The sequence below is a fragment of the Capsicum annuum genome, chromosome 12 (genome assembly GCF_002878395.1).
Source record: "Capsicum annuum cultivar UCD-10X-F1 chromosome 12, UCD10Xv1.1, whole genome shotgun sequence".
Lineage (NCBI taxonomy): Eukaryota > Viridiplantae > Streptophyta > Magnoliopsida > Solanales > Solanaceae > Capsicum > Capsicum annuum.
In genome coordinates this window covers 108,588,745-108,610,944 of record NC_061122.1, presented here as the reverse complement: position 1 = coordinate 108,610,944, position 22,200 = coordinate 108,588,745, and the positions used below count along the sequence as shown (strand labels likewise).

At 35.8% G+C, this 22,200-nt stretch overlaps 1 protein-coding gene across 2 annotated transcripts in view; it reads right to left on the bottom strand.

Annotated features, from left to right (window-relative positions):
- Window positions 1–9,428: 9,428 nt before the first annotated feature.
- The window catches only part of LOC107850527 (dihydroxy-acid dehydratase, chloroplastic), a 34,852-nt gene continuing 22,080 nt past the window's right edge, over window positions 9,429–22,200 (bottom strand). The window contains exons 11-15 of one of the 2 annotated variants that reach the window (XR_007047890.1): window positions 19,334–19,435; window positions 19,072–19,152; window positions 10,388–10,546; window positions 10,105–10,269; window positions 9,429–9,796 (exon numbers count right to left, since the gene is read on the bottom strand). Coding sequence is in view for 1 of the 2 variants with exons in the window: in XM_016695110.2 (XP_016550596.1) it covers window positions 10,219–10,269; window positions 10,388–10,546; window positions 19,072–19,152; window positions 19,334–19,435 (393 nt within the window). In the remaining variant the exon portion in view is untranslated. Of the gene's footprint in view, window positions 9,797–9,891; window positions 10,270–10,387; window positions 10,547–19,071; window positions 19,153–19,333; window positions 19,436–22,200 lie in introns of those variants that run through there. The other variant, XM_016695110.2, reaches the window with a different exon arrangement.

Genomic DNA, 22,200 nt, shown 5'->3' with positions numbered 1-22,200 from the left:
TCATATTCAGAAAAGAGTTATTTTCTGCAAATTTATATAGATTTATACTTTTAATTCAGTTGCTTATAAGTTATGCCAGTAGAAGGGTTAGCTTGGGGTCACTTGTGACCCTAAGCACCGTGTGACATCTCGGGACCTAATTTTGGGGTGTTACAAACTTGGTATCAGAGCACGGAGTTCAAGTGCCCTAGGGTGTCTATGAATTCGTGTCTAGTAGAGTCTTACGGAATGGTATGGAGACGTCTATACTTTTCTTCGAGAGGCTACAGGGCATTTAGGAAATGTTTTCCTTCTTTCAAGTCTAAGATCGTGCTATAAAAACGTTCTCCAAGAAGCTTATATAGATTCTCATCTTACTCTATTATGGCCAACTCTGCCTCATTTTTAAGGTATCAGAAACAGTTAAGCTTAATTCTCCATAGATAGTTATGGGATTGTAAGAGAGCTAGAAAGTATCCTGTCAGTGCTTTTGAGTTCCAAAGATTGAAGCACTTTATTCAAGTTCATAAAAGTCGTGAACTAAGCCTAAGTTAGATGTGCTTTCAGATTCCTCCTCAGAATCTACAATGTTAATCTATACTTCTCCCTCTATGTATTATTCTTGAGATAACATGTTTTGCAAGATCCAGTTCTTCCCCAGGTAATGCTTCTATATTTTCTAGCAAAAACTTCAAAAGTTACACAAAGGGCTTAAGAGGAGCTCTCTAGTGTGTTAAGTTCCTTAAGTTGAAAGTTATGACCTCATTCTTATGAGTTATTCAATTAAGACAGAGTAAGGTGTATTCTTAGATTGTTGAATGTTGTGTGTCAAGTTTCTATCTCTTGTATTATGTAATCTTGTTATCATTATATTTGTGAAAAATCAAAGTCTAGTGAAGCTGTGTTGGGCTCTTTCAATTCACTAGCATAGTTGTTTTGTTATTATCTAGTTTTCTTGTTCAAAATACAAAACCAAAGTCTAGTGAAGCCGTGTGAGGCCTATTTCGATTCACTAGAAACTTGTTATTTATCTTGTTGTTCTAGTGTTAGTTGAAAGTGTGGGTTTCTGTGTAGTGATAGAAGTAGTAACGTTTAGTTGAAAGTCTTGTGTTAGTTGAACTTGTGGGTTTAAAAGTGTAGTGGCAAGAATGGTGGTAAGGGCGATTTATTGAATATGTATAGCTGAATTTTTGCTTGTGATTGAATTAGTAATGAAGTGATATACCCTTGTTTGTTCGTTTAGTGAAGTTAGAGAAGGAGATTATTAGTTAAGGTGGATTGTTGTTTGCTTGAAGTATGAAAAGAGTTATTGATGGTATTTGTTGTGCTAGGAAAGTATAGGATTTGATGCAAGTACTTGGTAGTTGAGTATTGTTAATTTAGGCTTTCCTGAGATTGTAAGAGGAAGTTTAGTTAAAATTTATAGAGCTATGAAAGTAATTTAGGTGTGAAGATGGATAGATAGTAATGATGTGAAGAAGGAGGATGTGTTAACAGACTATGAATAAAATAGGCTATATGATTATGATCGATTGTCATTGTGTACTAGTTTTTCTTAATGTTGTGCTCTATAGTTTTAAAGTGAAAATTATGTGTGAGATTGGGTTGTAAATCATGTTTAGCTCTAGACATTAAGTTTGAATAGTTGATAGTTCGGTTGTTGATGCTAGTTAAATGGAGATGATCTAGTAGGTCTAAATAGTGTATGCAAGAGTGTAAGATCATGTGTTCGTAATTAAGTATGATGTAGAGGTGTGCCTAAGGTGCTATGGGGATGCATTATTTTTTGAGGATTATTGCATATTGTGTGGTTAGTAGTAACGTTGAGTTTCTAGGTGGAGAAAGACTAGTTAGATAATTTATGATGTTCTTGATAGCTAAGTTAAGGAGTTATAATTGAAGATGTTGAGCCTTTTTAGTATGATTATTATTCTCATGGTTTGGAAAAAAAATATAAGAATAAAGGTGTGATCTTGGTAGGTTATGATTATGTGATTAGAGATGTAGATATGGTTGCAAATGAGAGTGTAAGTCTTTGATGATGATTATTGAAGCTAAAAAATTAAGGCTGGCATATGGATGGGTTGTTCAAGAATGAAGTTGGTAAGTTTGAAATTAGTTTATTCTTGTGAGTTTAGCATTTATGTGTAGATAATAGAATGATGAAATTATGGCTTAATCTCGGGGATATAGAGTAGACCATCATACTTAGCATACCAGCTTTGAACTAAGGGGGAGATGGTTAGTAAAGAACCAAACCGAGTTTTGAGAATTAGATTGTGATACATGTCAATAATGAGTTATGATGAGATAGTGATCCCTTCTTACTCTAGAGTATTCCTTGGATTTCAGTCATTACAACACCAAATCCATCACTTTCTTGACAAATCCATGCCACAGGCCAATGCTTATACCTATTATATGTGCTCAAGCCCATTCTCAGCTTCTAGAAAGTATGTAACAGCTTCACTCTGTGGTTCGAGTTATCTCTTATGAATCTATGAACTTCAGTCTTATGTTGAATAGCTCATGATAAGTATAAACTCATGTTTCAAAGTATGACCAGTTTTTAAACTCATGATACTAGTGAAGTTCGCATTATATCATGTATGTCCTCAGCTTATATTTCTTTAATGAATCCATGCCTTTGATATTTTATTCCTCAGGACAAAGATAAGTGCTAATGTTATGTATTGTAGTTTTCGTTCTTCTGGTTCATATGTGTTAGACCTTCGGTGACCTCTTCCTATGTTAAGATAGTGGTGATGATAGTGGATAAGCCATGGTTTAGATATGAGAGAGTTGATCACCCTCATTAAGAAAGATTATTTATGCTTTTCTATCTAAGGCTAAAGTGTGAAGTAAGATTGAGGCCAAGTTTTTGATATATGTCATGGTTAGTTAGAAATTGTGTGTATGTTTTTAAGAATAGTGCAAGAAAATTGTTGTTGATAAAGGTTTAGAGAATATACGAAGAATGCCTTTAGGGGTATTTGCCTTAAAGTTATATGTGATTTTTAATGATAGGCTTGAATGTCATGTTGGGTGTAAGATGATGAATGCAATATGCACTAGTGAATCCATATCAAGAGTTTTAAATTAGTCATTGAAGTGGTAAGGCATGTTATGCTTAGGGTGTGAGCTCTAAGAAGATATAGAATATTGAACCTTATGGTTTAGACTAGTATTGTGGTTTGGCATGTTGTATCTTGTGATTTAGTGTTAGGCTTGATCATGGTGAGAGAACTTAGTTTAGTTTAGACCTTAGTAGAAAGATTTCGCAGTGCTAAGTTGAATCAAATGAGTATGGTATTTAAGGGGAATAGTATAGTTGAGAGAGCATTTGAGAAGTGATGCTAAGCTTGAAAGTAAGAAGTTGTGTTGCCTACGGCCTAGCAATCCTATCCTAGTTTATGAGTTATATAATTATATTTCATGCTATAGAGTTATATCAATGTTGTAATTCCTTAGTCAAATGTCTTGTTCAGAGCATTCCCAAAATTCTTTACTTCCTAATGTCAATAGAATTTCATAGAAAAGTGTTGAAGAAATACTCCATTTGAGTATGGGTAGTCAGTATGATCCAGTCTATATAGCCTGCAGTCTAGTTTAGCAAGCAAGGAGATAAGCTCCTATAGATTCTTAATTTTCCAGGTAGTCTTACTATCCGCAGTCTTATACGTATGTACATTCCAAGACGCAATGTGTTTGTGTCCAATTAAACTATAAATTCAGCTCAGTTCATGCATCAGTTTCAGTTTCAGATATTAAGTCATGATTCAGTTCGTAAGTATCCTGTGTAATATCACAGTCCCTTCCTAGTATTTTCATCAAATTATTATTATTCGGGGACGAACGATCCTAAGAGGGGGATTTTGTAATACCCCAATTTTTTATTTCATAAACCTCTCATCCTTTCTCATGAGATCAGATCCAGTGCAAAGTAATGGTTACTCATAAGTTGACACTCTCGTTTCTATCTTAGCCATATAGTTATTTTTCTTGAGGATTCATGCACTTGCAGACTAGTTCAGTAGCTCATTATTCTTGAGATCCAGTGATTCAGTTCTATCAGTTACACATGATAGCTTGAAGATTAATATTCCTCTATGTTTCAGGTTAATTATCCATATTCGAGGACGAATGTTCCCAACGGGGAGATAATGTAATACCCCGTATTTTTGTGCTAGAATTCTAACCGTTGTTCCTGTGCATCTAAACTCTAATACAAGTTATTCTCACGTGAATACAAGTTGCATGATCATTATCCTAGTTTATGGAGTAGTTTAGAGGTGAAAAATATTCATAGCAATGACCTAGAACAAAGTTGAGCTAAGACCAATTGATTCATCCAAAGTTTGACATTCAATTCTACAAGGGTCAACTTCATATACATGGAATTTTTTATCCCAATACCTATCAAATTGTAGATAATTGAATTATTTTTCCAACGATACCAATTTCGCAAAAATTCGATACCCAAGAGAATAGTTATGCCCATTTTCGTGGGAGGCAGTAAGGGTGTGCGATGGGCAATGCGCCGCCCAATCAAATGTGTGCGATTGGGAGTGCGAGGCATACTTAAATGTCTGCCATAAGGTGTGCGATGCGCACCTTAAGGTCTGCCATAGGTTATGCACCGCATACCTCACTTCCAAGTGCCAAAAACACCCCTATATATGTCTATAACACAGGATTAAACTCCCATAACACCAAAATAAGTTTACTTTCTCTCAAAATCACCAAGAACATTCATTAGGATTTCAACCTAAAAATTCAAATATCTCAAGATTCAACCATGAGCTTTCAATAATTCTTCGAGATTCGGAATCTCCATTCCGAGGGCTACAAGAAACACTCATTATTTTCACGAATAGAGTCCCAAGGTCAAGAGTTCATTTAAAGCTTCAAGTTTAAGGTATGTGGGGGTTTTCAACAAGAACACCCTTTCGTTCTTGTGCCCAAATTGATTTTTCTTTTATGAATATACATGATTTTACATGTTTTGATATGAATTTGAAGCATGAATTTATACCCTGTATGGTTTTACATGAGATTATGATACTCTCTACGTTTTGGAAGTTGAATTGAATGAGAATGATGACATTTTTGTACATAAAGCTGAATTTTTCAGATTTTAAAGTAAGTTATATATATTTATGATGAAAAGCATGAATCTTGAGAAAATTTAATATGATTTTGATGTATGAGGCCGTGAGTCCTAACTGGGATTGTACTTTGAGAAATTATGTGCTATAAGCACAATGAGATTTGAATCCCAAAGCAAATTTTCTTTACCAAGATGTATGATTATAAAGCTGAAATTTTAAGTTTTAAGTGATTATTTTTGTGCTTATGTCATAAAGTATGAATTTTTGGAAGGTTTTATGGTGATATTGATGTATGGATTTTTGGAACCCTATTTGAGATTATTATTTTGAGAAAATCATGTGTTATAAACACCTTGAGTTTAAATGATTTGAGATGATAAAGAATCTTTGACCTTTTGATCGTAAAAAGGGTTGTTTTTGAAACCGAGATGAGAAAAGAAATCCACTTTTATTGATTTATTATGAAAGGAGTAGCATGATGGCTCCTGTTGTAAATTGTTGAAATATTTATTAGTGGATTTTCTTTTAAAAAGATCTGAGCTAAGTCCGGGAGTAGTCTTTAGCACCGAGCGGGAGGTATAGCAAGATTGGTACTTCCCTAGAACTACGTTTCCCCATAGGTTGTGAGCCTGAGGCTGATTTATATATAGTGATCACTAGTGAATAAAATATTAAGGTCCTACTCTGATGGCAAGGATGGGACAGCTCTCCCCAACGTGGGTTGGACGTTGGACTCTATGTAGCTCACATGGTTTATGTCGATTATGAGAGACTCCCAATGTGTGTGTGTGTACTCTTCTATCTGAGATGAAAACATATTTGCTTAAAAGGATGAGTTTGAGAAAGTCATTATTCTTAAAAGATTTAATGAATATATTCTAAAGAGAATTGACATAAGATTTGATTGTTTTGATGATTTGAAATTGAGATGAAAGTGAATTGAAAACGTATTGTAATGACTCACTTGTTTTACTTTACATGTATTATTCATCCATTATTTCGATGATTTAATTCGAGCTAAGTGAGTCACCTATATCATCATGCATAATTTTATAAACTATGATGATATAATATATTATTTTATATATGCATTGCACCCCCATATGCTTGGTACTTTTCCATGGTACTGACCCACATATTCGTATGTGGGCTACATTTTCTCGGAATGTAGGTACAAGGTATAGTTGCACCTTTAGATCCAGTTAGTTTGTGGTATCTAGTTAGCAGGTGATGAGTCCTTTTGATTCAAGGGCTTAGGTTAGTTATGCAGAGTTTATAGTGTTGTATTTTCTTTATTCAGTCGTATTGAGTTGGGGTAGTCGGGAGTCATGACCCGGCTACCTACAGTCAGTACTAGTAGAGGCTTCATAGACAGTCAGTAGAAGTTGATGTATTCCATTTCAGTTTTGGTTGTAAAAGCAGAGTTATAATCTTGTAAATTCAGTTTTGTATCTATCATATTCAAAAAAGAGTTATTTTCCACAAATTTGTATAGATTTATACTTTTAATTTAGTTGCTTATGAGTTATGCCAGTAGAAGGGTTAGCTTGGGGTCACTTGTGACCCTAAGCACCGTGTAACGTCTCGAGACCTAATTTTGGGGCATTACAAAGGCAGTCTATCGTAGCCACTTCATCGAACCATGCTGAGATAATAGCTATTCATGAAGCAAGCTGAGAATGTGTATGGTTGAGGTTCATGATACATCTCATTCGAGAAAAATGTTGTTTGAAATGTGACAATGTACCCATAATTTTATATGAAGATAATGCATCATGCCTAGCACAACTTAAAGGAGGATTCATAAAAGGAGATAGAACGAAGCACATTTCGCCAAAGCTCTTCTATACACATTAGGTCTAAAAGAATGATAATATTATCGTACAACAGATTCGTTCAAGTGACAATATAGCTGATTTATTCACCAAGTCTCTTCCAACTGCAACTTTCAAGAAGATGATGTACAAAATCGGGATGCAAAGGCTCAAGGATATTCTCATTAGGGGGAGTTAATGCGCGTTGTAATTTTTTTTCTTACGAGGTTTTGTTCCACTAGATTTTCCTTGGAAGGTTTTTAATGAAGCAACTTATATGCGTATTGTTAGAGATGTGTACTCTTTTTCCTTCACTAGATTTTTTTCTCAATGGGTTTTTTCTAGTAAGGTTTTAACGAGGTATATTATCTATCAATTAGACATTCAAGGGGAAGTGTTATAAATATATTACCATATGTAGTGGACGTCTACTTTACCATATATAGTGAATGTTTATTTATGAAAAGGTTTGAAATTCCAAGGTTAGCTTTCCCCTATAAATAAAGGAGTTTTCCTTCATTGTAATAAATCTCTCAAGAATTCATCATGAGAAATAAAAAAGTCTCCTCTCTTCTCTCTTTATTCTTCTTTTTTTTTTTTTGATTTATATTTCATAACACACTTATATTTTAAAACTCATATATCTCACTTATTTTAGGACTAGTAATATCTTTTCATAGATTTATTTTATTATTCATATATTTTACGAGTCCTTAATTTAATAGAATAATTATTATAAAAAAAATAAAGTCATTTTTATCTATTGCAGAGACTTTCAATAAAAAACAAAGTTAAAGTAAGATTTCTAAGTTGCTTCACACTTTTAACATTTAACATAGTACATAGATACCTCAGAAAGTGTATTATGCCTACTTTTTTGTCGAATTTTTTGTCGAATCAAAGTCTAAATATTGTCTTTCAGTGTAGTATTTCATTTTTATTTTTACAGATTCTACATTACTATAGTTGTACAAAGTGGAAAACCCCAAAAGTTGAGGGCCTAAGTTTAGAGACTTTATCCAATAGCTGATCTTGAACACAATTCAATATTTTTTGTGTGAAAAATTCGATTTCTTAGAGGATTGCCAAAAAAAAAACAGGAGAAATTCAAAAAATAAATTTTGAAATGAAATGGATATAAGCGAGATTAGCTATTATTATTATAAGAATGAAAGACTAGAGAAGCACCAAATTGATGAAACTGTTTTGAGCAGGAGAAATTATAGATTTCAAAAAAATAATATTTAAATGCATTTTAGGGGAAGGACTCCAATACGTGTCACCCAGACAAAGTTGTTGTCACACTCTTCTCGTGTTGCCTGAATATCAGCTTTTATTTGTTTAGGCATAGTGAAAAGTTTCTTACTTGAGAATACTCTCGAAAAAATACTGATAATTATTGGTTTAGACACGCTCACAATACAAGGCCCGGGATGAATTTTGCCGTCATTACTTTTAAATGTTTCTCTCAGAACGTGTCAATAATTTGCTAAACCTACAGAACTTAGACGATGAAACAAGCTTTTGATGCATTTCTTTCTAGTTGATGTAAGAACAAATAACGCAAAATAAAGTAAAGAAAATTTACGTCAAAAATCATTCGGCTTAAACGTGTAAAAGTCATGATCTTAACTTTGTCAGACTCAACCCAACTTCACTATAATAACGAGCCAAATTCATATTACAGCTATATAACCTAAGACTAAGACTAATTCTAATTTCTTTCCCCCTACTCAATTGTTGCCAACTCCTTCAAGCTAAATCTACCTTGAAGCAAGAAGAATTTAGCTCCAAGCCCTTCAAACTATATGGAGCTAAACTTGTAGTAGCTTAAAAAGGATATTTACTCCAGATCACAGCCTCTTGCGATGGGCATTTCAATGCAGAAAAAATCGAAAAACAGAATTTATTATTTGAAGATATGGAGGTCTCATCAGTAATGCCATACAAAAGGACCATCAACAATAAATTATGCCATAAATTTGAAACATTTCTTTTGAGAAATTTAATTGTAAAATTGGACTTGTCTGCAGCAATAGGCTAGTGTGGAAAAAGAAAAATGAAATTTCATAACAGTCAGCCACAATTTGAGTAAATACATTCAGAACTCTAGATACTATAGTGGCAGCGTTTTTCTGTTATAGAAAGGTGGTGTTATATACTCCCTCCAAAATAATTGAATTGTTGAAGTAATGACACCTCTTAAGAAAAATCTTTTATAATTGTAGGTTTCTTTTCACTATTACCCTTTTAATTGTACTTAAATTACTCTCCTAGAAGATGTGAAGTACTTAAAAACCCCATTAAATGAAAGGATAATTTTGAGAAAAAAAAAATCAATATATATCTCTTCAAGAACATCAAAAAATAGCTCCACAATGATTTATTTTGAAATGGAGGGAGTATGTATACTGGCATTGAACATCCAAATCTTATTTTGTTGTTATGAACAAAAATATGCAAAATCAAAAAGAGCATGAATAAAATAAAGACAAACATTAATAATTTTTATCATCTAAATTAGGAAAGTTATTTCCCTCCTTTTGATGAAAACATAGTTTTATTGACCAAACACCATTAGAAAATCATTTCTCTAATGACTTCCGCAGTACAAAACATAATTTGCACTCTGGTATCACTGCGTAGAAAGCCTTACAATGTAATGACCTTAACAAAACTCTTCTACTTGCTTACCATTTGATTCTCCAGTCCACTTCAATCAACCATAAGATTTCATCATTCTAAAGTCTCATGAAGTTGTTTGGTATGATATTACGTATTTTACAAAAACGTACTTCCTCACTTTTCAAAACTTTAACCATAGTGGGCACAAGGTATAGTTGTCAAGAGATGCTCCATAATAACCAGCATAACGAAACACAAACCTGATTTCTGCCGTAAAAACTTAATCAATATATAAACATAGAATGCAGTCTAAAAAAATTGATCAATAAACTTAAGAGCGTGTCTGAAAAGCCTCACGGAGATTATAACAAACTTTTGGGATTTCCAAAATAGAAGTGATTGATATTTATCAAATATTATTTCACCAAGCATTGTACAATTTAAATCACTGCTAATCAACAAGCTGAGAGTTCCAGAAATACAGAGTAGGAAAAATGGCCAAAAAGAAAAACATAGCTCTCTACTTGCAAAGAACCAATTAATACAAGTTACAACTGAAAACATAAACGGGATACCTCTACTAATAAATGGGCTTAGAGCAGTGCAGGTGCCCCAATTGCAACTGCATGCAAAATCTACAAAATCAGGCTTTCCCCATCACTCTATGCTTTCGTAAATATGCTTCTTCTCTATTCATCAGTAACACATCCCTTGGAAGCAGATTGCACATTTTTTAAATACTGCAAGGAAAAAAAAATTATGTCAGACATTATGCTCTTTGCATTCAATCTCTCCACTACCAAGTACTCATGTACCTTTTTTTTTTTTGAACAAGGTAACATCCAAGTATTCATGTACCTTGTAGAGAACTCCTCGGTCAGCCTTATATGCAGGGGGGGTCCAATTCTTTCTACGCTGCTCCAACACCTCATCTGATAACTGAACGTCCATTTTCCTTTTCTGAATGTCAATTGTTATTATGTCTCCATTTTGAACAAGACCAATTGGACCTCCTTCCTGGTTAGATTTTGAATAGCATGTTTCTCAATGATAATAAAACAAGATCATACAGATTTCTCTGTGTTATTATGAATGTTCATGTTCTACGACTGTCATCACCCCAACTACAAGGACATTATAGCTGCATTACTACACATTTTTCTTATAATCACATACAATATTTAGCAGTTGATAAAACAGAAAAGTCAGGTCTTCATGAGCACACTCAAACTAGGTGTGCGCGGCTAAGTTGCGTGGACTTTTCACTTTTGATACCGCAACCGCGTCAGCTTCTCAAAGTAACACTAGTTTTGGCAAATCCGGCACGCACCCGTTACATTTTTGAAGAGCTCGAGCAACATTGGTGTGTGTGTGTGGGGGGGGGGGGGGGGGGGGGGGGGGGGGGGGGGGAGATCGATAACACTAGAAAACAAACCAGGAAAATCTGGGTTCTAAAACTAGTGATTCTCTTCTTAAAAGACATTGCATTCAGAACTCAGAGTGGGATAACAACATAAAACAAACCAGGAAAATCTGGGTTCTAAAACTACTGATTCTCTTCTTAAAAGACACTGCATTTGGAACTCAAAATGGGAACATTAGAGAAGAAATTTTGGCAACTAAAAACTTGTGATGCTCTCTAAAAATTAGAAACTGTTGTTGAACAAATTTAACAGCTGCAACTGGTACTTTAGGATCTGATAGTTCAATTCAACGCAAAAGTTTCCTGACTGAAGTGCCATCAAACTTTTCACTGGCGCTTACACAAATAAAACTTATAGCTGCATCAGGCAAGGTGCTTATATTGTGGTTAAACTTTACGGCCGCTTGGTTAGGGGTTAGAGTTATGCAGGTACTAGTAATACATGAATGAGTTATGAAAAAATCTATGTAGTATTTTATGCAGGGATTAGTTGTACAAGTTTAAGTTATTCATGTTTTAGTTATGTAGGTATTAGTTATGCAAGCATTAGTCATGTAGGTATTATTTATGTAGGGTTTAGTTATGTAGAGATTACAATACATGAATTATTGATTATTGAATATTTAACTTGTTGTAAATTAATATATATTATTTACAAAATACTAAGTAAACAAGTAGTATAAAACTCTTATCGTATAATTGATAAAGTGAAGGTATAAATGTACACTGAATAACAATACTACTACTACTGTAAGTTAAATTATATATATATATAAAAGTACATTTGGAACTAATACCCTGCATAATGTGTAAATTGATAGGGGCACTGTAAGTTGAATTATACATTAAAAAAGCACATTTGGAACTAATACCGCGCCGAACGTGTAAATTGATAGGGGCACTGTAAGTTGAATTATACACAAAAGAAAGCACATTTGGAACTAATACCGCGCATAACGTGTAAATTGATAGGGGTACTGTAAGTTTAATTATATATAAAAAAGAAAAAGTAAATTGGAACTAATACCCTGCATAATGGAAAAAGTACACTGAATAAAAAAAATAATTTAAAAGTAAATTGATACGGCTAGATGTGTAATTTTATTATTTTAATCCATGTATAACTAACCCACATACTTATTCCACCTTCTAACCCGCATAAAATATACATAGATTTCCTGATAAGTTATGTGAGTATTAATTATATAGAACTACTAAAACACAACCAAACACCATATAAAATTAATACATGATAGTTTTATACAACATTTGCAACCTACCAACCATATATTGTATAAAATTTATACATGAATAACTTTTATCCTATTTGCAAAACCAAACTGTTAGCCTCCTATGTTTACGTTTTAATAATGACAAACTAATGAGTGAATCTTTGCAGGATATTGAAAGGCAGCTAATGTTGGAAGGATGAAGCAAGCAAGACCGGCTCCAGGAATGAAAGGACATCAAATCATGATCTACGGCATCCAAGTGAATCAATCAAAACGAGAACAAACGGAAGGAAAATCTCAGTCCCGAAATCACAGCAGATCAAATCAATCACAACGAAGTAAGAGGAAGAAAAGATCACGGACATATTTGATATAGACGTGAGTACAAGCCGTATATGGACATATTATACGGTAATATTCCTCAATCAAGGAATCAATTCAAATCCTTGATTGAGAAGAGATCTCTTGGGTCCTTATAAAGAATAGCAGCTGAAGACTATAAAAGAAAGAAGACTAAAGATAGACAAGGGTTACCCAACTTCAAGAAGAATATCAAAGTGTCTCAATCTTAGTTTCACAAAGCTTTGTAACTCTTAGTTTACAATTGTTGTATAAAGAATAGGATCGAGTCAACTTTGCAACACAAACTAAAGCTGTGTCACAAGATCTGAATAATAAAATAAGTATTCAAAACTTGTTTTCCATCATTGTACTCGAGCCCGATATTCAACGATCTAAGGAAACTTTGAAACCCAAGAGGACTGAAAGTAGGCACCGCATTCGTGTTCCGAACCAGGATAAATCTCTTTGTCTTTACTTTAAGTTCGATTATTTATCTGCTTGATAATTTCAAATCTAATCTGTTTTGTGAAGTGTACTGATCTGCAGGAGAGTCGACTGTAAGGAATCAATAGTCAACTCACAGAAAATTTTCAATCCCCCCCCCCCCCCTCTTTGAATTTCAATTGGTATTAAAGCAGGTCTCACCAACAGTGTTGCTTAACTGCACGTGAGCAAAGATCAAATGGCAAATTATCAAATTCCCGGTGCTTTTCTTCAAGATGGTCACTCCTCCTCCACAAGACCACCATACTTTAATGGACAGCACTACTCTTATTGGAAGAATAGATTCAGAATCTTTGTCCTATCAAATGACTTCCAAGCATGGGTTGTTACCTATCAAGAAGGGTCCAAAGCCGATTTCAGGGCTCAAAGAAAAGCAAAAGGACAAAGAATCGAGAAGTACTGACATAGAAGACCTTGAAAGTTTTGAGGTCACCAAAGAACAACAAGAGGTAATCCAAACTAATGCACGTGCAGTTTACTTCTTTGTGCAGTTAGTGGTAAGTTGCTCGAACTCTTCAAAAATGTCTATGGGTACGTGTCGGATCCTCCAAAATAGTGTATTTTTGAAGGATCTGACACGGGTGCGGCAATATTTTTGAAGAGTCCAAGCAACTTAAGTTAATGGAGAAGAATACGACAAGATATCAACTTGCGAGACTGCAAAAGAAATGTGGGACAAATTGGAGGTAACCTATGAAGGAACCACCAGAGTCAAAAAGTCAAAGATTGCTGCCCTGGTCAATGAATACGAGTTATTCAAATTGGGAGAGAATGAGAACATTGAAACAAGGTTTGCCGGATTTAGCAACATCGTATGCGAACTGAAATCACTGGGGATGATCTATCCACATAGCCTGTAAGTCCAGAAGCTGGTCCGAAGCCTCCCGAAAATTTGGGAAACCAAGGCTGCCATTCTGGAAGATGGAGATCTTCACAACATGACATATGACGACCTACGAGGTAACCTCATTGCATATGAACGAAATTATATCAACAGGTACCACAAAGAGGAAAAAAAGAAACCAGTATCCTTCAACGCTACTCCAACTGAAGAAGAGGACATTTTAGAAGATGCAAATAACGAAGGAATGGCACTCATTAACCATGGAGTAAGGCGAATCATAAGACAGAGACAACAAAGATCCCAAGGAGCCAAAAATAATGACTCTAATAGAAACGATGATCGTTGTTATCATTGCAGAAGGCCTGGTCATTTCAAATAAAACTGTCCAGAATTAAGAAGAAAAACATCCAAGAAGAATCAAAACTTTGGAGACTGGAGTGATGGAGATGAAACCGAAGAAAAAATAGAACTCACCAATATGTGCTTCATGGCAACAGGTGAATTTAGCGAGGTAAGACTACACGATTGTCATAATTGTAATATTCTTGAATCTAATCTAGATATGATAACTGACGAGCTTCAAAAAGTTATAGATGAATATAACAAACTCGCTCAAGAGAAGAAAAGTTGTAAAGCTCGATTTAAACGAAAACTCAAAGAGGAACAAAGAAGCTAGCAAATAGAAATCGAAGCATGTCAAATTGAAATTGACTTACTTCATGAAGAGCTTGATGATGTAAACATAAAATTAAACAGTATTAAGAAATCACCAAGTCACCGTTTCGTGAGATCAAACTCTTTTAAAAACAATTCTCATCAAAATCAGTTAAATCAGCCAAGACCTTTTTCTACTCTCGAGGACCTGTCTGCTTTATCTGTGGACAGAGAGGGCACAAATCCTACAGCTGCAGGCATAAGCCTAAAAGTTAAGAGTCGTCAATATGAATCAGGCCCGTTGGGCCAGCCTGGCCCAGCCCATAAATTGATAGGGTTGGGCTACGATTTTTGCAGCCCGTTTAAGAACAAGGCTTTTTAGCCCGGCCTGTATAAGCATGTTAGCCCGTGTGGCTTGAGCAATATAGGCTGGGCTGGCCCATGGGCCAAATAAAAAATGATTAAAAAATAAAATAGAGTACTAAGAATAAAAAACCGAGTCCAAACTCAGTCTATTTGGACCATCATAAATATTTAAATATTAAATTTGTTTATAAAATATATAAATAATTAAAATATAAAATATTAATTTTTTTAAAGAGTTAAATATGTTTGATGAAGATGATGTGGTGATGTTGAATACGCCATAAGTGTCATGTGAGTTTTTTTTAGGAGTTCACTACAGACTAAATATTGGAATTTCTTTGTGTTTTATTGTCATCAATTAAAACAAAATTAGGTTAATATTGCTATTTAGCTAGTTAAATTATTACTCATTATCAGTTTCGTTTGTTTTTCAACATCTCTATTTGGTTTGAATTTGGTGTCAAAAAGTTATTTAATTTCATAAATTATTAAGATTTTTTTGTAAATTTGAGACTTGACTAACAAGTAGTAACTTTATGTTATATTATATTGTAAATATCTATGTAATTTAATAATTCAAAATTTAAATTAAGATTATAAAAATAATATATTTTAAAATATGGGCTGAAGCGTGGAGGCTTGCAGCCCACAGTGTGATGGGCTAGGCTTGTTCTGGTTTGTCATGTTGATGGGCCAACCTGGCCTGGCCCGTCAAACTACAAAGCCCATGTGGGCAAGCCCGAATAGGCTGGGCTGGCCCATATTGAGCTCTACTAAAAGTGTGTGGGTTTGGAAGCCCAAAGAAAGCACATCTAACCCGCAAGGACCCAAGACCACCTGGGTACCTAAACAAAATTATTTTTCTTGTTTTGCAGGAACAGGTCCGGCGTATTTATGTCATGTCATATTGTTCCATGCTTTGTGTACGTTTTTGATGACTTATCTTATCTTGAACCGGGGGTCTATCTGAAACAGCCTTGCTACTACACTAATTCCCTAGAAAGGATCTCTCAGCAATATCACCGGTCGTGACCTTTTTGTGCTATATTGTTAGGTTAAAAAAATCAAAAATCAATTGGGCAACATAGATCCGTAAGTACATACTTGAAAGTGCAGTTGACGCTCATACATCTGCCAGTTTACCGTATGGCCTGCTCATTACTTGGATTCTTCAGTATTACTCTATTGATCTATCTGCCTACATCCCAGTGTAGGTTGTTGCCACTTATGATTCCAAGACGTTTGCAAGTATGGGATATGTCTTATTTGAGGAGGAATGGTGCAAGAAAGATTCTGCTCGAGCAAGGTCGGAACTTCCTAAGGTAAGCAAATTTGTCTCTAACCATATGCTTCCTATTTTGAAGGAACGGGAAGAGATTAAGGATCGGTTCAAGGCCATCGAGGAAAGTATTGCGTTGCTGCAGGAGTCAACTTCGAAACTTCTGGACCTCGAGAAAAGCACCAGCACAGACCAGTGTTTTGAAAAGCGAGAGGCAAAAAAAGCGACGAGGGCTCGCTTCACAGTAGCGAGAAGCGAAGCACACGCTTTTTTCCATTAGAGCGCTATTTAGTACAAAATTTAAAAATATTAAACATGCATAAATAAATAACCAAGAGCTCAATAAATAACATAATCTTTCAATACTCAGATTAAAAAAAAGAATAGATAGTCATAACAAGCATTCAAGCAAACTACTAAAATACTAAAAATCAGTCTTGCATCTTAATCAACCAACACAAATAGAGAAACCTACAATCAGAGAGAAGTTTAGAACTTCTATTCTACATCATACTCCTCAACAAGGATATACTGATAAACAGAATTCAGATTGCATACAACAAAAAGTTTAGAACTTCTATCCTAAAAATATATACTGATAAACAAAATTCAGATTACATACCCCAAAAAAAAAAAAGTAAAAAGAAGAAAAACAAAGATGGAAGTCAGATTACATACAACCAAAAAAAAAGGTAAAAAGAAAAAAAAAGTTGGAAGTCAGATTACATACAACAAAAAAGAAAGTAAAACAGAACTGGAAAACAGAGAAGAAGAGAAATAGAGAAGAAGAGAAAAAAAAAAAAGAGATGAAAAAGAGTAATAGAGAAGAAAAAAAAAACTAGAAAACCCTTAACAGGAGTAGAAGAAGAGAAATAGAGAAGAAGAAGAAAAAAAAGGAGAAATAGAGAAGAAGAAGTCGCATACCTTCAGCAGTTGTTCCAGAAAAGTTGCAGCAGCAGTAATGCAGTCGTATAGTCACTTAAGGGCTTTAAGTAAAATAAATTAAATAAAGCAATAAAAGCCTAAAAAAAAACTTAAATATCCACTCAAGCAAGCTTTTTTGCGTTTTTTTTGCTTCAGCGCTTCTCGCTTCTGGACCTAAAGCGAGAGCTTTTTTCTCGCCCCAACACTTCAAGTGTAAAGAGCAACCCAATGTCGCTTCACGCTTAAAGCGAGCGCTTCATCGCTTTTCACAACACTGGCACAAACATAGGCGTGGTTAGGTTGGCTCTTGATGGGTTCAAGCAGAAAGGTATAAAATTGTTTACTCGGATGTTCACCAAAATGGATTCCCTCCAAATCCTAGTCTACTCCTCCAATGATGATCTAGCTGTTTCCGTCCAGAACTCCTATTCCTCCTTCAAAAACGTTGAAAAATCATGACATCTTCTGTCATAACATGCATAATACTCTGACCTACTTTCTCAAGAAGCGGTGAACATTGATGACTTTTTTTATTCAAAAGGAGGTCTTGTCCCTTGTGTTGATAGGTTGTAAGATGATTTTTTTTCACACACTATTTGCTACACAGTTTTGCTCTGCCTAGTTAATAGATTATATATATCTTCTTCTTATCATCTGTTTTGTTTTGCTATTCTTTTTTATTATGCCAAAAGGGGGAACAAGACAGGTAATTAGGAAGCGCCTACCAGTCGGGGGAGCAAGTCGACTGACGATAAATGAAAGTCGACTGATACTCAAGAAATATGCACAAGTCAGGGGGGACAAGAGACAGGAAATTCAACTATGTTTACACTCGTCTGTCATTATCAAAAAGGGGAGATTGTTAGCCTCATATGTTAACGTTTTAATAATGACAAACTAATGAGTGAATCTTTGCAAGATATTGGAAGACTGCTAATGATGGAAGGATGAAGAAAGCAAGTAAGGAAGCTGGCTCCAGGAATGGAAGGACATCAAATCATGATCTACGGCATTTAAGCGAATCAATCAAAACGAGAAAAAACGGAAGGAAAATCTCAGTCCCAAAATCACAGCAGATCAGATCAATCACAACGAAGTAAAAGGAAGAAAAGATCACAAACAAACTTGGAAAAGCATCAATCACTACAAGAACAAGAGGAAGAAAACATCACAAACATATTTGATATGGACTTGAGTAAAAGTCGTATATGGGCATATTATACGGCAATATTCCTCAATCAAGAAATCAATTCAAATCCTTGATTGAGAAGAAATCTCTTGGGTTTCCTTATGATGAGTAGTAGCTGAAGACTATAAAAGAAGACTAAAAATAGACGAGGGTTACAAAACTTCAATAAGAATCTCAAAAATGTCTCAATCTTAGTCTCACAAAACTTTGTAACTCTTAGTTTACAATTGTTGTATGAAGAGTAGCGAGTCAACTTTGTAACACAAACTGAAGCTGTGTCACAAGATCTGAAGAACAAAATAAGTATTCGGAACTTGTTTTCCATCTAATTGTACTCGAGCCCGATATTCAACGATCTAAGGAAACATTGAAACCCAAGGGGACTGGAAGTAGGCACCACATTGGTGTTCCGAACCAGCATAAAACTCTATGTCTTTACTTTAACTTCGATTATTTATCTGTTTGATTATTTCAAACCTAATTTGTTTCGTGATACACTAATACGCAGGAGAGTCGACTGTGCGGAGCCAATAGTCGACTCATAGAAAATTTTCAATTCACCCCCTCCCCTTGAATTTCACAAACCAATGTATAAAATTAATACATGTATTAAATTGGGCCTTATCCAGTAACCAAACGGCACCTAAATGCATTAGGGGAGGTGCTCATAGAGGGTGATATCTTTTATTTTTTGTAATAAAACAAGAAATCCTCAAGGAACAATAGCGCTTGATGGTTCAATGATGTAAAAGAAGCAACAAGTTTAGAAACAGAAGTTAATGCACCTGTGCTTCAGGACATATATGCCCAACAACATATCCATGAGAACCTCCAGAAAATCTTCCATCAGTAAGTAATGCAACATCCTATTGTTCAAAACAAGACTAAACATTCAGCAAGGCACAGTACCAAAGAATACAAGTTAAGACCGTGTAATAAAGTCAACATGACATACTGATAGAGAGACCATAAGAAATACATGACAATTATTAATTTCGACTACAAAAAAGAAATTGAGAAGGATGAAAAAGATCTATCATTACGTACCTTCCCAAGACCTACACCCATAATTGCACTTGTGGGTGTCAGCATTTCGGGCATACCTGGTCCTCCCTTAGGTCCCTCTCCTCTAATGACTACAACTTTTCCCTGAAATATTGTACACCAATAAGATGTCAAGATACCAAAATCCAAAACATTGGAACTGGCACAAAAATAAGGTCAAACTATTGCAGCCAGTTATTATTCAACAAAAGGAAAGGCAGGAACTATATCACTAATAACTGAATTCCAGCATTCTAGAAGAGAACCCCGAGTAAATCCATGCTTAAAAGGTAATTTGCTGCTGGGAAACCCCATCGAAGTCTACAAGACCAAATGTGAGCTGAAACTGAAGAAATCAGCAGAAGTAACTCTCCATGGCATTATACTTTGACAAAGTATCTACTTTACCTATCTGAAGTTCCAACAAGATGCGTTCAATTACAGCACCTCAACCCAAAACGAAAAAGAAATATATTACAGCAAATAGAATAGTGCAGACAGATAGATCAAGACAAATAAACGAAGCTGAGATCCCGTCTTGTCTTCTTTGCGGCATTATCAAACACCTACTTATGTTTTAGAACGTTTCTGTTGTGAAAAGTAATAATGTCATGCATAAACACTGTGCTGGGAAAACAAGGCACAAACCCATGAAGAACAGAAGGACCGTTGCCTCAAGAAATACATGATAGGATAGGAAAAGGAGAAACTGCTGCTTATTTTCATAGTAGTAATAGGGTAACAGGTGAGCAATTAGATGCAATACCCAAAAAGCAAAAGGCAAAAGGTTTTTGAGTAGAATTATTTTCATATTGTTTTAATCGTTAAAAATGCCTCTAAAAGGGAAAAGCTTGAAATTGATTCATCCAAGATAGTATTCAATAGCAGTAAATGTTTGTAACTCAGCTTGTTGGACTTCAAGATATTCCAATATTGATGCCACATACATTGCACTAATAGCAACGAAGACAGGAGCAAAGGATCTGAGAGATTTCAGACCAATCAGCCTAATTGGCAGTGTATAAAAACTGATTTCTAAGGTGCTAACAGAAAGATTGAAAAAAGTAGACAAGCTGGTGGACGTCCAACAGATGGCTTTCATTAAAAATAGACAAATAATGGATGCCATCTTGATAGCTAATGAAGTTGTGGATTCTAGAATCAATCAAGGGAAGGCCGGAATACTTTGTAAGTTGGACATTGAAAAAGCATACGATCACGTTAATTGGGAATATTTACTGAAAGTGCTCTCTTGCATGGGCTTTGGGAGGAAATGGATAAAGTGACTGAATTTTTCAGCGTGTTGGGGGAGTTTAAAAACACGAATGAAGAAGTTGATAGATTGTGGTGGAATCTGGACAGTAAAGGTACCTTTAAGGTCAACTTTGCATATAAGCTTCTGGTCCAAGGAAGTCAGCAATCACATCAATGGCCTTGGAAGCATATCTGGAAGGTGAAGATACCTTTAAAAGTTGCCTGGTTATTAGCAAGGGAAGTTATTTTAATGGTGGCTTTGGTGGTAAATGGTGGAATAGGGTCATGTCCTAGGGGGTTGGGGGTGGGGTCGGGGTTCGGTGTTGGGTTTAGGTGGAGAGGCGGAGGGCGAGGTATTAGGGGAAGGGTTTCGAGAGATGATAGGTCGAGGGTAGGGTCGTGGAACATAGGGACCCTTCAGGGTAAGTCGATAGAGTTGGTAAAGATCCTTAGGAAGAGAAGGATCAATTTTGCGTGTGTCCAGGAGACTAAATGGGTAGGTTCTAAGACTAGGGATGTGGATGGGTACAAGTTATGGTACTTAGGTAGTGAGAGGCGTAGGAATGGAGTAGGTATCTTAGTGGATGAAGAGCATAGGGAGTAGGTAGTGGAGGTTAATAGCGTTAGTGATATAGTGATGACTATTAAGTTAGTCATTGGGGGTTTACGTGGAACATTTGTAGTGCTTATGCGCCATCCACCTGGACGAAGAGGAGATTTTGGGAGGTTTTGGATGAGGTGGTTCGTGGCGTGCCTAGCTCGGAGAAGATTTTCATAGGAGGGGACTTCAATGGGCACATCGGGGCTTTACCGATAGGTTATGGTGATGTGCGTGGAGGCTTTGGTTTTGATGATAGGAATGATGCAGGAGCTGCTCTTTTGGATTTTGCGAGGGCCTTTGAGTTGGTGGTAGTAATTCCTACTTTCCGAAAAAGGAAGAGCATCTGGTTACTTTCCGTAGTAGGTTAGCCAAGACCCAGATTAACTTTTTGTTGCTTAGAAAGGGGGATAGAGCTTTGTGTAAGGATTGTAAGGTCTTTTCGAGTGAGTATCTTGCAACCCAGCATAGACTTCTGGTGATGGACTTGGTTATTAAGAAAGGAAAGAAGAGAAGGGGTAGGGAGGGTCGACCTAGAGTCAGGTGAAGTGACCTGACCCCGGTTAGTGCTATGGAGATAGGGGCGAAGTTGGAGGGGGTGAGGGCTTGGGAGTGTAGGGGGGACGTGGATAGTATATGGGACACGGCTGCGAGTTGCACCAAGGAGACGGCTAAAGAGGTTTTAGGTGTCTCGAGGGGCTGGTCTAGCCGACATCGAGGGGATTGGTGGTGGAATGAGAAGTCAAGAAGAAGATGGCGTCGAAGAAGGCGGCTTACGTTAAGTTGGTTGAGAGTAAGGATGAAGAGGAGAGGCGGATGAGCAGGGAGAAGTACAAGTTAGCTAAGAAGGAGGCTAAGTTAGCAGTCTCCGCTGCTAAGACAACAGCGTTTGAGAGATTATATGCGGGTTTAGAAGAGAAAGGTGGGGAAAAGAGGTTGTATAGGCTTGCCAGAGCTAGGGAGCGTAACCAAGTTAAGTGCATTAAGGGGGAGGATGGCAGAGGGTTGGTGGAAGACG